This window comes from Prionailurus bengalensis, chromosome A2, assembly GCF_016509475.1.
Source record: "Prionailurus bengalensis isolate Pbe53 chromosome A2, Fcat_Pben_1.1_paternal_pri, whole genome shotgun sequence".
NCBI classification, from domain to species: Eukaryota; Metazoa; Chordata; class Mammalia; order Carnivora; family Felidae; genus Prionailurus; species Prionailurus bengalensis.
In genome coordinates this window covers 53096869-53113386 of record NC_057348.1, presented here as the reverse complement: position 1 = coordinate 53113386, position 16518 = coordinate 53096869, and the positions used below count along the sequence as shown (strand labels likewise).

The 16518-nt window shown below is 41.6% G+C and overlaps 1 protein-coding gene across 1 annotated transcript in view; it reads left to right on the top strand.

Annotated features, from left to right (window-relative positions):
• Window positions 1-2817: 2817 nt before the first annotated feature.
• Window positions 2818-16518, top strand: part of TAMM41 (TAM41 mitochondrial translocator assembly and maintenance homolog) — a 50584-nt gene continuing 36883 nt past the window's right edge. The window contains 4 exon segments of the mRNA XM_043588142.1: window positions 2818-3227; window positions 5756-5938; window positions 8560-8652; window positions 16052-16202. Coding sequence (XP_043444077.1) covers window positions 3093-3227; window positions 5756-5938; window positions 8560-8652; window positions 16052-16202 — 562 coding nt within the window. The 5' untranslated portion in view covers window positions 2818-3092.

Genomic DNA, 16518 nt, shown 5'->3' with positions numbered 1-16518 from the left:
TCTATATATTTGACACAGAAAGATGTCCCCAGTATGTTAAGTGAAAAGGGCACATTGCAAAATACTGTCATATGATTCCATTTAAACATGTTTTTAGTGTTGGGGCACCTGGGCAGCTCAGTCGGTTAAGCATCTGACTTCAGCTCAGGTTATGATCTCAAGGTTTGTGAGTTTGGAGCCCCGCGTCAGGCCCTGTGCTGACAGCTCAGAGCCTGGAGCCTGCTTTGGATTCTATGTGTGTCTCTCTCTGCCCCTCCCCCGCTCATGCTCGCGCACTCACTCTCTCCATTAGAAATAAAATAAACATTAAAAAAAATTTTTTTAATGTTTTTAATGTTAACATGTATGTAGAAAAATATCTGGAGGATTATGTACCAGAGATTGCCAGTGGCTGTTTCTGAGGGATGGTATACATGTTTTTGTAATGTTTACATTTTTATTTGCAAAGAACGGGGAGGGGAGGAATACAAAACAAAGTTGAATTATTTCCTGGAGGGAAGAACGAAAGAAACACAGCTGGTGGAGATTTATTCACTGTATTTGGGTGAAAGGTTTTAGTGTAATTCTGCAGTGAGTGTGTTTCAGATTCTGACAATCTGGGCAAGGGTGCTATTTAGTCCGAATGCTATTTAGTCCGGTGCTATTTAGTCCAAAATGGCTGTGCTCGCGCTGGGAGACTGAGACACACTGTGTCTCCCTTCCTCCGCCCTTATTCTGGTCTCTGGGTTGTACCTCTGGCTATTGCTGCTGCTCCTCAAAACCTTAGCTGACAGATTTCCCTTTTGCTTCTCTTGCCTCACAGGTCGGCCATTTTAGAAGGCACTAAAACATGGTAGTAAACAGCTTGGCCTTTGGAGTTCCAGAGCCTTGGGTTCAAATCCCAACTTCTCCACTCTCCTAACCTTGTGACTTTGAGAAATTTGCTTCTCCTGTTAGGCTGTCTGTTTCCTCACGTGAAAAATGAGTTTAGAGAACCTGCCTACTGGGGTCTTTGGAATGATGAAAAGAGATAAGTATAGAAAGCACTTGGGAATTTATCTTGATGACCCCGCAGTAATATTTGGAACTGTTAAATCACCATAATGAACACCTGAAACTAATGTAACACGGAATGTTAACTACACCAGAATTAAAATTTTTAAAAAAGGAAGTGCTTGGGAATGATAAATAAATGAACAAATATTACCTATAATTATTGTCATCATGGCCTATCAGTCTCTTTGTAAAACTTCCTTTCATCTATCTTCTGCCTGATAAAATCCTACCCATTCTTCCAGCCCCCGCTCAGATGCCATCACTGCAAAATCTCCTCTGGTGTCTCCCCACAGAGCCAGAACTGATCAACGCTCCCATATCAGAAGTCTCGCCAGATGCTGGGTGCCCCAGCTTCATTACTGCATGTTACGAGTTCTGGATTTGCTTGTCCCTCCCCTTTATAGACCCTGAGATCCACAGAGTTTGAATTCACATAATTACTTTTCAAATTAAATTAATCTCATCCTTGCCTCTATCATCCACCAGGCATCTTTAGTTCCCAGTGAAACTATGGTAACAACATCCTAACTGCTCTCCCTCCCCCTGCTTACCCCGTTCTAATCTAAACTAACATTCAGCCCTGGATTTTAGCTCCCCTTTTGCCACAGGCTATTGTGACCCTAAGCACATTGCTTTCTCTCTCTAACATGTTAGCTTTCTCATCTGTAATGTGGAGATAGTAACTTCCTGCCATCCGGTAGTAGAGGGGACTCCTTGAAAACTGCATGTGAAAGGCATCAACATTACCTGAGTTCACCTATTACCACTTACGCTTTTTGAAAGGCAATGTATGTCAGGGAAGAAGAAACAAGTATCTAAAAAGTCTATGTCCTGGAAGTTAAAGTACATCCTGAATGGCCCTGTGATTTTTATCAAGTTTCTCTAGTTACATATAAACAGGTGAGCTCTCACCTGGGGTCCTATTTCCTCCAGAAATTGCATTTGATGTGCCCTCTGTGAGCCCAATCCCAGAGGCAAAGGGGCAAAGGCTCTTCATCACCATTAGAATGAAATACAAACCTCAGAGAACATTGGTGCAGTCCTTACCATGCATGAACACTTTCATACCCATCACTGGATTTGAAAAGAGCTTTAAGGGAGAAAGAAAAAAAAAAAATCACAGCTAAATCTTAACAGTGATCATCTCTGGATGGTGGAAATGGACATGATTTTAATTTTATGTGTGATTTCCTAAACCCTCAAAATCTTCAATTTTGGAGCTGGGTAGAGACGATGGCAATACAACATTGTGATGCACTGCCACTGAATTGCACATAAAGTGTACACTTTTACGTTAGTTGTGTGAATTTCACCTCATTAAAAATATTCTTCAATACACATGCATGATTTTATAGCCATTTATTTTTTTCAATTTTTTTTGGGGGGGGAGACAGAGCATGAACGGGGGAGGGGCAGAGAGAGAGGGACACACAGAATCGGAAACAGGCTCCAGGCTCCGAGCCATCAGCCCAGAGCCTGACGCGGGGCTCGAACTCCCGGACCGCGAGATTGTGACCTGGCTGAAGTCGGACGCTTAACCGACTGCGCCACCCAGGCGCCCCTATAGCCATTTATTGAAATGTGTTTGAGATGAGAACGAACACGGATTCTTAAGGCTCAAAAGCAGTTCAAGTAGCTGACACTCTCCCGCTCCCGTCTTTCCAAGTCACGTGCCTAGGCGGCTAGCCTGCAGTGCGCTCCTCCGACCACCAGGGGTCTCTGCGGAGCCCTAGCGTCCCCACCCGCGGAAGAGCGTCATCTCTTGCGCCTTTGAAGCGCGTGTGCTGCCGAGAGGCGTGGTCGGGTTTGGCAGGTCGGCCGGCCTGACCGCCGACCACCTGGACCACCCCCCGGCTCTTCTCGGTCCTGGGCTGGGGCTGGCTTGTAGCCCCGAGCCCTCGCGTGTCCCTCCACTTCCCACCCCCGGCTGCAGTCTTCTGCTGCTTCCAACTCCCCACCCTTAACTGCCTGCCCCGGTATCTGCCCCCCCCCCCCCCCCCCGCCGCCCTCCGCCCTGCTCTGCCCCTCCAAGGGCCGTGTCTCTGAGCCCCGACCCCATGGCGCTTCAGGCGCTGCAGAGCTCGGGGGTGGCCTTCCGCAAGATCCTGTCTCACTTCCCCGAGGAGCTGAGCCTGGCTTTCGCCTACGGCTCCGGGGTGTACCGCCAGGTGGGGCCCAGTTCAGACCAGAAGGTGAGCCTGGCCCCGGGGCAGGCCCCACGTCGGGAATCGGCCTCATCTCACGAGGTGCCTTTTGCCTTGGATCCCTCCAGAGCCCTAGAGCTGCCTCTACTACGAGCACTCCACATATCAGCTAGCAAAGTGCAAACTGTGGGAAAGTGTTCCTGGTATAATGACATCATGAGCTGAATTTTGGAGGATAAGTAGGAGCCGGTCTAGAACAGGAGATGCAGTTATGGGGAGGGGAAAGCTGATGCAGAGGCAAGATGGAAGGAAGGAAATATTTGCCTGGTGCTGGTTCAGCGTACTCAGCCTTGGCAGAACATTGGAGTTTTCCGAGAAACTTTAAAATGCTGATGCCTGGGTTCCACTTGCGGAGATTCTGATTTACTTGGTGTAGGCTCAGACCTGGGCTTCAGATATTTTAAAAAATACCCTGCTGATTCTGATAACGCAGCCAAATTTGGGAGTCACATGTATCGCTGTGGGAAAAAATACAACATGAGCCTCTTGACTTCAGGAAGCTGAAGGGCCAGGGCAGACTCAGGGAAGTAAGTTATCAGCAAAAGTTAGTGAGTGACCAGTATATTTACCAATGCTCAGAACATTTAACAAGAGTCTATTTAGGACTAGGAGTTGTTACTCTTTAAAGTTGGCTGAGCGCAGCAGGAGTGAGGGTACGGTGTTCCTTGTGTTGCAGTCCCCCCCCCCCCCCCCCCCGTAAATAAAATGGAAAAAAGTTTGCTTTCAAGGTGGAGACAAGATTCAAGACCTTGCAGAGAAGTGGCAGGCAAATATTTTCATTTAAATGGGGCTGTTAATGACTCTCTCCGCTAAGGCTTTAGAGCTTTTGCTGAATTAACATAAAAGGAAATGGAGTCTAAATAGAGATGTTGTCTGGTGAACTGGATTTTTACTTGCGGCAGTTCATGCACAGCCTAACAATTCACTGTCTTCTTTAATAAACTAAGGAAAAAGAAGTGTGCAGATTGTGATAGGGCCCCTCTTGGATTTGGACACCTGGCTCTAATCTGTCCTTAGGTTAAAGTTTGTTCACTTCCTGGTGGAGCCATCTATGCTGTTGCTTGGGTTTCCTTTTCCCCAACTATACTGTATTTAAGTGATACTTTGCTTTAAATTGACAATATGTGAAAAATTATAGATTGTAGGAAATTCTATAGATTATTATAGGCTAGTTATTTTTTTCTAACCTGTATTAACATAATTATACATTTTTAAAAAACATGTCCACCCCAAATCTTCAGTTTCACCAGTGGTTTGTGGATTACATTTTGAAAAACTTAGAGCAGACCTTAGCCTCCTGATTCAATAGCCACTTCCTCATTTTTGGATGAAGATTTTCCTTTGAGTAGACCTGGAATTTCCTCCAAGAACAGGCCCTTTCTTCCCTTTTCCTCACCCTCATTCCCTACAAGATAACAAGTCCTATAGATTCCAACAGGAAGTTTCAGATCAGTCCCTACCCTCAGTGCCTTACTTAGTATCTTTTTCATTTCTCACTGGGAATTTTGCAATTAACCGCCTGTGTGGTTTCCCGGCCTTTAGTCTACCTCCAGGGAGCTCTTCTGTAGGAAATTTTTTTAGCCTGGCAACCAGCCTCCGTCTCTGGTCTCATCACCACCCCCTGCTTGTGTTCTATTCCAGCCACATCAAACTCAATGCAGCATCAGGAACATGGCCAGCTCTCATATCTACAAGAATGCTTTCCTTTAACAGGACTCCCTTCCCTTCCCCATCCTTCTAATATTTCCACCAAGCCTGCTTAATTCTTGCACATTCTTCAGGACTCAGATTTATCAGAGTCTTGAAGAATATGATTTTATAGCAAGATTTCTGCTTCCTGTTCTGACCCCACTCTAAGTGAAATTGGTACATTTTGCATTCCTCTGTCAAGTTCATTTAGTGATAATTCGTCTCTTCTCCCCAGTAGACTTTTTTTAATCTCTACCCCAGGATCTATCAGAGCTCCTTGTAGGTGCTCAGTGAGTGGTTGGTGAATGGCTAAGAATTAAAATAACTTATTTCCCTTTCTATAATATTTTACAGAGCTTTGTCATACTGTGTTGTTTGATCCGGAAGAAGAGTGGGACACAGTTAGATGAAAGGCCAGGTAGCATAAGGTTCAGCACAAAGAATTTGTAACCAGACTGTGTCTGCCACTCACTGGCTTTATGTCCACAGGCATGGAACTTACTCTGTGCCTTGGTTTCTTTTTCTCTAAAATTAGGATGATAACAGTACCTATCTTGCAGGATTATTTTGAAGATAGAATGAATTATGGTGCATATAATTCAAAGTATTTGGAAGAGTACATGTTGGGCAGGACAGTACTGCTGTTACTATGTGTATTGATGAAAACAAGCTCAAATTGGTACCAGAGACTTGCTTACATTTTTGCTGACAGCTTCAGGTCTTCTATTTTAATACTCATAATGGCGTAGAATGTTGGAGCTTTCTGCTCTATTTAGGTGCCTTTCTAGGAATCAAAACTAAAATCGTTCTCTTTTCTTCATTCCCAGAATGCCATGCTGGACTTTGTTTTCACAGTAGATGACCCTGTTGCATGGCATTCAAAGAACCTGAAAAAAAATTGGAATCATTACTCTTTCCTAAAAGTTTTGGGGCCCAAGATTATCACCACTGTACAGAATAACTATGGCGCTGGAGTCTACTATAATCCATTGATCATGTGTGATGGTAGGGTAAGTGACTTCGGACCTTTGTTGTAACTTGGATGGTTATTAAATTAAATATTAGAATACCAGCTGAATATATATGTTCTTGCAATTAGGAACTGTTCGCATTCCTGCTGGGTAAAGGTGGTTGAGAGTAACTGTCTTTAAGTTTTGCCTTTGGCCAGTGGTTCTCAAATTTTAATGAGCATCAGACCCACTAGGGTGCCTCTTGGACACACAGATTGCAGTTCCCCATCTCCAGAGTTTCTGATTCAGTAGGTCTGGGGTAAGGTTTGAGAATTTGTATTTTTCTTTTCTTCTTTTCTTTTTTTTTAAAAAATTTTTAATGTTTATTTTTGAGAGAGGGAGTAGGGGAGGGGCAGAGAGAGAGGGAGACAGAGAATCTGAAGCAGGCTCCAGGTTCTGAGCCGTCAGTACAGAGCCCAATGCGGGGCTCCAACTCATGAACCGCAAGATCATGACCTGAGCCAAAGTCGGAGGCTTAACCGACTGAGCCACCCAGGTGTCCCTGTATTTTTTCTATTGAGATATAGTTATATAGCATTGTGTTAGTTTTAGGTGTACAATGTAATAATTTGATATGTGTATGTATTGCAGGATGATTACCACAATAAATTTAGCTAACATTCATCACCACACATAGTTACATTTTTTTTTCTTATGATAAGAACTTTTAAGATTACTGTCTTAATAACGAGGATTTGCATTTCAAACAAACTTCCAAATGATGCTGATGCTGCTGGTCTGGGAAACACTTTGAGAACCGCTAGTTTGGTCAGTGGGAGGAATAGGCAGGCCCATTAAGGATGAGTGTGAAGATTAGTCTTATCTATATGGAGGGACAGATACTCCCAGGAAGAAGTTGGAAGTGAAGAGGGTAATTGGGAGAATGTGGTGCCACATGATAGGAACCTCCTGGTGCCAGCAAGTGGGTGGAATTTGAGGATGCAGATAAGATGCACAGATCCCAGCAGAGTGTTGTCTGACAGCAGGAACCCTGCCAAAGGGTCTTTCACATGAAGGGGGCCAGTCTCTAAGAGAGCTCCCAAGACCTGGGCAGGACCGCAGCCTGAGAGGACCAATGGGGGACTATGTCACATCCCTCCCAGAGATTAGCTGGGCTACTGTTGACATACAGGTTCCACCAGCTATGCCAGTTCTGCTTCATGGTGCTGATTGCTTAGATCACTCCTGCTTTGATGTGCCCATAAATCATCCCTGAGGATCTCCTTGAAGTGCAGATTATGACTCACTTGGTCTGGAATGGAGCCTGAGATTCTGCATTTTTTGACAAGCTCCCAAGTGATGCTGATGCTGCTGGTCAATGGATCACACTTTGAAGGGCAGGAGGTTGGAGTATTGACCTGAGAAGGATTTTGAAGACCTGTCTGATCTTGGCGGGAATGGGCACTATGATTGGTGATGTCTGCATAGCCTCTGGGCTAGATGTATACTTTTCTGGTTGAGGTCTAATCCTGCTCCGCCTGCATTTTGCAGTTGAAAAGATGAAGGTTCAGAGAGTGAACATGGCTTTCATAAGGTCATGCGACTCGTTAGTGACAGTTAGTGACTTTCAGGTCAGTGGTGTTTCCATTACCTCCCAGCTGTTACATGCTTGCAGCAAGAAGGGCTTTTTCTGCAGTATTGCAGTCAGATCGGAGGGGAGATTGTTGCTCGGTACAGCTTTTTACATCTGCTTCAGTCATGCCAAACGCATAGCTTTGTTCTTTCTCCATAATTAGTATTATGCTGAGCCTATCTCTAATTAGTGGTTTCAAACAATATTACAAGCTCCAGTAACCAAATGTTGGGGCATAATTATATGCCAAAGAGACCGTACTTTTTAATTGAAATTCTTTAGCTACTTTTTAGATATTCATAGCCTGAGAATGCTGTTTGGATACTGAAGTTTAGCAAAGTGAGTCTGAAGTTATTCATTGAAGCAAATGGGATTTTGTAACCTGGAACAACTACATTTAGGGTTTGTACAAATTGCTTTTGAAATGAGCTTGGCCATAATTCCATGTGTTTAGCTCTGATAAAGAGGTTTAATTTTTGGAGATGTGGCTTTGTAATTACAAAAGTGTTTGAAATACTCAGTAGCAAAAGGGAAGTTCACCATGTAAAGGAATTTGGTGAAAACTTCTAAAGAAAATGTCTTGTATTCTGTGATGAAATGAATGTTGGAAGCCCAGACTGAAATTCAGGGACCTAGTTTTTACACTGCTACCATGGTTATGCCATTTATTAGGTTTCTTATTTCTCAGATGAGAACCATGAACTATATCTTGGCTTCTCACACTGTCTGTGGTACAGATTCAGTTTTTATTTCCAATCCAGGGAGGACCAATAGGTACTGGACAGCACCTAAGAACCATTGTGCCTTTAACATCACAAGAGCCTGAGTAAAGATAGTGGTCACTTCACCTCACATCACTGAGGGGACAGATCAGTCTTGGAAACTAATCCTTTGTGACAGACTTTGTGTTTTCACAAGGTAGATTTTAAATGGCTTTGGAAATCTAGGTGCTACTCTGCTCAGAAATTTATTACCTTAGGTTTTGCATTTGCAAAAGCAATAGTATGGTATTTTGCCCTCCTTGATGCCCATTTCTCTTCTTTTCCAGCTTATCAAGTATGGGGTCATTAGCACTAGTATTTTGATTGAAGATCTCCTCAACTGGAATAATTTATACATTGCTGGACGACTCCAGAAACCGGTGAGCAAGTTTTTATTGGCTGCCACGGTTAAGGATATCTCTCCTCTCTGAACCTAACCCTGCTTTCGTCTTTGTGATTGCATTGAGATGGAACTCCAAGAAACAAAAATGCATTTCAGATTCCTTTAAGTCCTTATAGAATTCAGTGCCAAACAATATCCAGATATTACCCACACTACCCCTGCCCGCTCTCTAAAGATAGTCCAGTTGTCTGAATGGATCAGCCTCAGAGTCAGTACCTATAGATGGCAGTACCTTTGGATGGCAGAAGAGGTGCTCAGTGCCTCAATGGAGCCTCTATCAGCATGACCCAGATCACCATTTCGGAATATAAGTGCCACAGGGCAGTTTTTGTCCACTGATGTATCCCATCAGTGCCTGGGACAATGCCTGGCACACAGTAAGCATTCAGCAACCATTTGTTGAATAAAGGAATAAACCAGGTAGTCATTCAGAGGGGAGTAGATTCTGATCCACTTTCTTACTCTCCTCAGGCCAGTAGTGAGATCCTGCAATAAGTCCTTCCCTCATTTGGGATTCTACTAGAGGAGGCTATGGGGGGAAGGCTTCCCCCTGGGCATAGGAAAAAAGTGGGAAGGACTTGAACTTTTGACATGTATTTACATATTACATTTCTTCTTTTTTGCTGATATATAGCCTATTTTCCATGAAGGAGTCTTTTCATAGTTTAAGAACTGTGTGACATAGTCACAGTTGCTAATGTCACAGCAAGGAACGGTTTTTGTGCTGTTAGACAGTCTCAGGCCCCACAACAGGGTACATGGATTGTTCTCAAATGTTTCCCATAAGAGGGACTATGCTGCTCCCTTTTTTGTCATTTACGGCAAAAATTAAAGATTTATACGAGCTAAGGCTCACTTGGTTGTGCCATAAAAATCTCTCTTGATATACATGGGCAGTCACAATTCTCTTGCCTTGCTTCTGGGCTTAGAATTTAATAGTGCAGCTCATTAGAACAGCCAGAACCGCTTGATCAGGGCAATAGTTACATGGGTAAGTCTATATATGAAAATTTGTCAAGCTGTTCCCTTTAAACTTGTGCACTTCACTAAAAACATTTAAGTCCAGAAGCAATAGGCTTACTGAAATAACTTCATATTTATGTAGATGAATTTCTCATTTCTAAGCTGCATAATTAATAAAGACAATCTAGTAAAGCTGAATAATCAGTAAAATAATTGAACAAATAGATGTAATTGAAAATTTGTGTATGTTAATTTTCTTTCCATTTTTTCTTTTTTAATTTACAAAATGTGTAGCCTGATGGAAGAGTAATGCAAGTGGAATTAGAAGCCTTGGGTCTTATTCATTCATGCCACTTATTAGCTGTTTATGTGAACTTGGGAAACTTGTTTGATCTTTTTGAACCTCAGGTAATTTATCTAGGATAAATACAGTGCTTGTCCTGCCTGCCTCACGAAGGCCGTGACGAGTAGAAGCAGAATGAAAATGCTGGAAAGAACATGGGTATTTTAGACTCAGATCTAGGGCTTGGATCCCAGCTCTGACACTCCCCAGCTATGTGACCCTGCACCAATGACTTAATTTCCCTGAGCCTTGGGACATCCTCATCTGTGTATGAGGCTGACAGACACCAACCTTAAAAGGGATTTGAGAAATGCCTAAATCTAAAATGCCTGGCACTGGGCACCTGGGTGGCTCAGTTGGTTAAGTGTCCAACTTCGGCTCAGGTCATGGTCTTGCAGTTCGTGAGTTTGAGCCCCGCTTCAGGCTCTGTGCTGACAGCTCAGAGCCTGGAGCCTGCTTTGGATTCTGTGGCTCCCTCTCTCTCTGCCCCTCCTCCACTTGCACTCTCTCTCTCTCTCTTTCAAAAATAAATAAACATTTGTAAAAAAAAAAAAGAAAGAAAGAAAATGTCTGGCACTTAGTAGATACTCAGGAAATGATCTTTAGTTTCTCTTTGTCCTTGCCTATCTCGGTTATTTTGAGATAAAGTGAGATACTGAATGTGAAAATGTTGTATTATGCTCTGTACTATGATTTGTGCTTACAATATTTCCATTTTTTTTTAAATAAGCTTTAGAAAATGAAACACCGTGAAATCTCAGAATTTAAGCCCTGAAATGACCTCAGATTTCATCTAAATGTCACATATCCTGGTAAAATAAAACCAGCAACTCAAGACAAGTAGTAGCTGCTACACCCATCTTGATAAAAATTGCATTTCTCATCTAACTTGAAAAAGAAAATGTTATCAAGAATGATGACTAGGGGCGCCTGGGTGGCGCAGTCGGTTAAGCGTCCGACTTCAGCCAGGTCACGATCTCGCGGTCCGGGAGTTCGAGCCCCGCATCAGGCTCTGGGCTGATGGCTCAGAGCCTGGAGCCTGTTTCCAATTCTGTGTCTCCCTCTCTGTCTGCCCCTCCCCCGTTCAGGTTCTGTCTCTCTCTGTCCCAAAAATAAATAAACGTTGAAAAAAAAATTAAAAAAAAAAATGATGACTATTCTTCAGGCTTATTAAGTTTCTAACTCAAGAAAACTAGGCTATCTTAAGAATCACTTGAAAATAACACATGGTAAAAAATAAAATCAAAAATTATAAATGGGCAAATTAACTTTCACCCATTAGCAGCTTCCCTATCACCTAGAAATCACTGCTAACCAGAGAATTCGGTGATAGTAACTATCTTTAAACCAATGATTTTTGCCACTAGGTGGCAGCAAATAGTAATGAAACTTGAACAAATCTGATAAAAAGAGGGTTGATAGCATTGTGGACAAAAAAAAATGATTGAAGGTCTTAGAATTGTGAGAATACGAGTGCAAATTCTTTGCTTTTATGTATTTTCAAAGAATTATTTATGTTAAATGATATTGTCTAAAGCTCTAAAATTGTCTTCCATATTGCAAATAGAATTTCTCAGTTCATGTCTTTAAAGGAATATACAGAGGGTATGTGGGAATTCACTGTACTTTCCAGTCAGTTTTGCTATAACTCTAAAACTGCTATAAAAAATAAATTTTATTAATAATAATAAAAAAAGAAATATAGGAGCGCCTGGGTGGCTGAGTCAGTTGAGTGAATGGCTCTTGATTTCTCCTCAGGTCATGATCCCAGAGTTGTGGGACTGAGCCCAACAACAAGTTCTGTGTTGAGCGTGGAGCCTGCTTAAGATTCTCTCTCTCTCTCTCTCTCTCTCTCTCTCTCTCTCCCTCTCTCCCTCTCTCCCTCTCTTTCTCTGCCTCTCTCTCTCTCCCCCTCTCTCTCTCTCCCCCTCTCCCCCCGTCTCTCTCTCCCTCCCTCCCTCTCCCTCTCTCCCCCACTTGTGTGCGTTCTCTCTCTAAAAATATATATAAAAGAAATAAATATAAAATATAAAAAGATGGACATTTCTGGAAAAAATTGTAAATTAAATTTCTATTATACTTTACCATTAACTTACCTTGTAATTGAGGAGATGAACTATTTTTATTTCTAGGGCAGCTTTAAGTTTCCGAGTCATTTCCCAAGTCATATTTCTATGAAATATGAAATTTAAAGTATTTAACAGAATCTTGTGGCCAATCCTTTTTTAGGTCAAAAGAACTCTAAAGTAAAATTAAGTCATTCCCCTAATTTATTTAACCTAAGTCTGGGTTTTTGTATATCTATGTTTAGATAATTTGGCTTGAATTTTTAAGACATTCACATTGACATACAATGTCAATATTTTGCTAGTAATATAGCTTTTTATAACAAATTATTGACATATAATTCATATATCATACAGTTCATCCACTTAAAGTGTTCAATTCAGTGGTTTTTAGTATATTCACAGTTTTGCAGTTATTACCATATTGTAAATTTATTGATTTGCTTTTTGCAGATAGAAAATTACCAGTGGTATTAAAGATCCCTGAAAGAGAGTTGGAAAACCTGACTTACTGGTTTGGGCTCTGCCCAGTTGTGAGCAAATGTTTGCGTCCCTAGCCTTTGAAATGCAAAATTTGAGCCATTAATATACTTATTCAGACAACTAAGTTCTTTCTCTGTGGTTGCTAAAGGAATAAAAAAAATAATAACACCACATTGCTGACCCTGGAAAAGCCTGCAGTCCAACAGGCATATAATAAGGTTTCAACTAGGTCGAATGTTCAGTGTTTCTTCTTAGTCCTCAAGCAGTAACCATTTAGAAAAATTAGTCTTTCTGGTCATTTGGAATGGGAAACTTCTGTGAGAAGTGTCATTTGGTTGAGTGTTTGAACACTAGGTAGGGCTGTGTTCCTTGTGAACTGTGACTTCACTTTTTGCAATTCAAGGACTGTCTCCCTGTGACCGTATTATAGAGGAAACCACATGTGACTCTCTTTTTTTTCTGTTTTGAAAGGTACTCACAAATCTCTCCGAGTTGGGCTTTTGAAAGTCCCTTCAAGCATTGCCCCTTCCTCTTCCCAGTAAAGATTTTTCTCCTTGGCAGTAGTGCTAATGCTATCTGTGTGGTTCAGGTCGGGGCATTCCCAGTAAGATACAAACAGCTATTCACAAATCTGAGGACTTTCTTTTTTTCCCAGGCCTCTCTGGCAGCGTCCCAAGAGTTCGCTGGCTTTTCACTCTGAACCACAAATAACAGTGCTGCTGAGACAAGTTCCTAGGTCACCTTACACTGGAGAGCCAGATCAGCACAGTAGCAGAGTCTTCTGAATTGACATTTTTCCTTTGAGTAAGGATGCTTTTATTTTTACTCTCTTAACCTTAAATAGCAAACAGACTGCTTTTCTACAACCTAAGTAGAACAGCTTTCTTAGAGAACAAGTGTATTGCTTTGAATAGGAACGTTTTCCCCAAAGTTACTCTTTGCATCTGTGATTGGTTAGCATCTCAGAATAACCTCTGTTTTTATTTTCTGTAAAAGCCACCAAAAAGAGAGAGGATGAAGAATTATTGAGCAGGACCTGATGAATGAGGATGACAAATAGGGTTTTGGAAGTAAACCTGTGTCACAGGGTTGTAGAAAGAGCTCTGGATAAATCCGGGACCTACGTCCTCTCTTGGGGTGCTTCTCAAGGGGGAGTCTTTTAACCCTCCGGGCCTCAGTCTCCCCATTAGTAAGATAAGGAGGTTCCCCTTCTAGATCCATGATTCTATATGGAATACAAAGTTCATGAAAGTTATTCAAGGAATAAATATAGGTGTTATTATAGCACCCTAACATAGCTTTTAATCATCTTTTCAAGATAAATTAACCAGCACCAAAAAAAAAAAAAAAAAAGTTAGCCAGAACAGATCCCTAACTAAATGCATGAGAATAATTCAAAATATTTAGAGCAGGATTTGCCAAGTATAAGGGTGTTACCCTGATTTTTGCCATCGACTCATTATGCAACCTTGGGCAAGTCAGGCTACTGGACTGCACCTTCATTTTACTTTCTGCAGATGATTGCAATAATGCTAAACTCACCCAAGTGCTGAAAGGCTTAATTAAGGGCTATTAAGTGCTGTAATTACAAGGGAGGAGTTGGTAGTAGTGAATAAAGTGGCTTACCTACCATTTGAGACGTTTGGATGTTATAAATATGCCCTTAGAAAAAAAAGTAGGGACAAAAGGTGAAAGATAGAAGTGAGGTTCTTAAGTTTATAAAATAGTTATGTTTCATAATGCTGTTTTTTACAATTAAAAAAAGAATCTCTATTTTGAGACAGACATCCCTCCTTTATCCTTGCCATCCAATAAAACTTCAGAGTTTCTCATAGTGTATGTCTTTTATGTGCCATCTTAATTTTTCTCAGAAATCATCTTCCTTTGACAAATAAAAGGCAACTTAAGCCCTATTCTCTAGAATGGGAGAAGATTTGGTGACAGCGCCACATTGTGTACGGAAAGCGAATCCATTTTGCTTGTGTGAGAGTCTTTATTAGGGACTTCTAGACCCCTTCCTTGTTTAGAAAATCAGTCCGAAGCAGCCTGATGGTTTATGGATCATGCTGGGAGTGTAAATTGGCACAGCCACTCCGAAGAGCAACTTGGCATTTCTGCTTCTAAGTATGTACTTGAGAGCAGTGGTTCTCAAAATGTGGTTCCTAGACCAGCAGCATTAACATTACTAGGGACTTGTTAGAAATGTACATTTTCAGGCCTGACCCAGGCCCACTGAATCAGAAACTCTGGGGGTGGACCTAATAATATGCATTTTCACAAGCTCTCCCAAGAGATTCTGGTGCTTATTAAAGGTGACAACCCCTCGCCCAGAGAAGCTCTTGAGTCACGCCGCAAGAAAGACCCAGAAGGAAGCTACAGGTCCATATGCAGTATCTCATCATCTAACCAACAACCTTATCAATTTGGTTCTGTTATTAACCCCATTTTACTGATAAGGGATTATGGTCATAGTCACAGAGCTAGTAAGAGGTGGAGCTGGGTCTTGAACACATTTTCTTTCTCTCCCCCCCCCCCCCATATTCCTTTTTCATTTATTTATTTATTTATTTATTTTTAAAAAGCTGGCCAACCAATATCATCAGTTCCCATACTTTTTAATGTTTTCACACCTGTGAGTACCCCAAACCTGGGCATCCCTGTCCTAGATCCCATCCCCAGCTCCCTGCCATCATAGCCTTGTTCAACACATTTTCTTGACTTTACAGTGCAGTCTTCAATACAGAGAATCTCAGAACAGACTGGACCAATGTGTAGTTTAATGGACTTGGTGGAAGTCAGAGAGAGCAGCTTCTGGTGGGTGTATTCAGAAGAAAAATCCTTTTTATTGACCAAGTCACTCACTAGTACATGAGATAGTTTGCATTTATCATTTCATTCGATCTTTGAAACAATTCTTTGCTGCGTATTTATCCTCATGTTGTAGATGAGGACTTAAGTTCAGAGAAGTTAAATAATTTGCCCAAATTCACACAGCTAGTAAATCCCTAGACCTGAACCCATAACTATCCCCAAAGCCATCTGCTTCTACTGTCGCTAATTTTCTTTCCTTTTTCCTTAGTGAAGTTCAAAATAAAGCATGAAGTGCTTAGGTTATATATGGATAAGAACAAAGGTGAGTTCTAAATAAAGGAGTTAAACGCCTTTCTCTACCATGAAATTAAGTAAAGAAGACTGAGACTATAAAATTGTAAAATATAAAATTTCCCGAAGGACATGCATTCCTTTTATACTGACTTCTTTTTCAAAACCCATGGAGAGTTTATTCATTTGAGAGAAATTTTTCTTTCTTTTCTTTCTTGTATCTGATATCTTTAGGGTTTAGCATCAAATGCAAGCCTCTGGGATTGCTTATTAGAATAGCAATTATTTTGTGTTGGCTGGCCTAATCTTCTAAGATCTTTTGGGCTAAGGGTTTGGGACAGCTCCAGTGCATGTGTAAACCCGTAGCTTGAGCAATACTCTACTGCAATTTTTCTTCTGAATGTTCTGTTTTTTTGCAGGTGAAAATCATAGCAATGAATGAGAATGTTGCTCTTAGGTCAGCCCTTGATAAAAATCTGAAGAGTGCTGTGACCACGGCTTTCCTCATGCTACCCGAAAGCTTTTCTGAAGAGGACCTCTTTATAGAGATTGCTGGACTGTCTTATTCAGGTTAGTAGATCTGGTGCTCACGTTTTCTGCAAGGAGATTTGTTGTGCAGACCAACATTCCACTCCTCACGCTACACAGGAGGCATGGCACCCTTCGTCCTGGATCCCATCACTTCCCGTGCACGTTCCTGCAGGAACCCCATGATTTGCCTCCAAGGTCTCTCCTTCCCACATCTGTATATAGATCACCCCAGGGTAATCTTGCTGTTGTTGTTGTTACTGTTCATTTTCATTTTGAAACAATTTCAAACTGACAGAAGAGTTTCAATAATGATATAAAAAACTCCCATATACCCTTTCCCCAGATTTGCCAATTT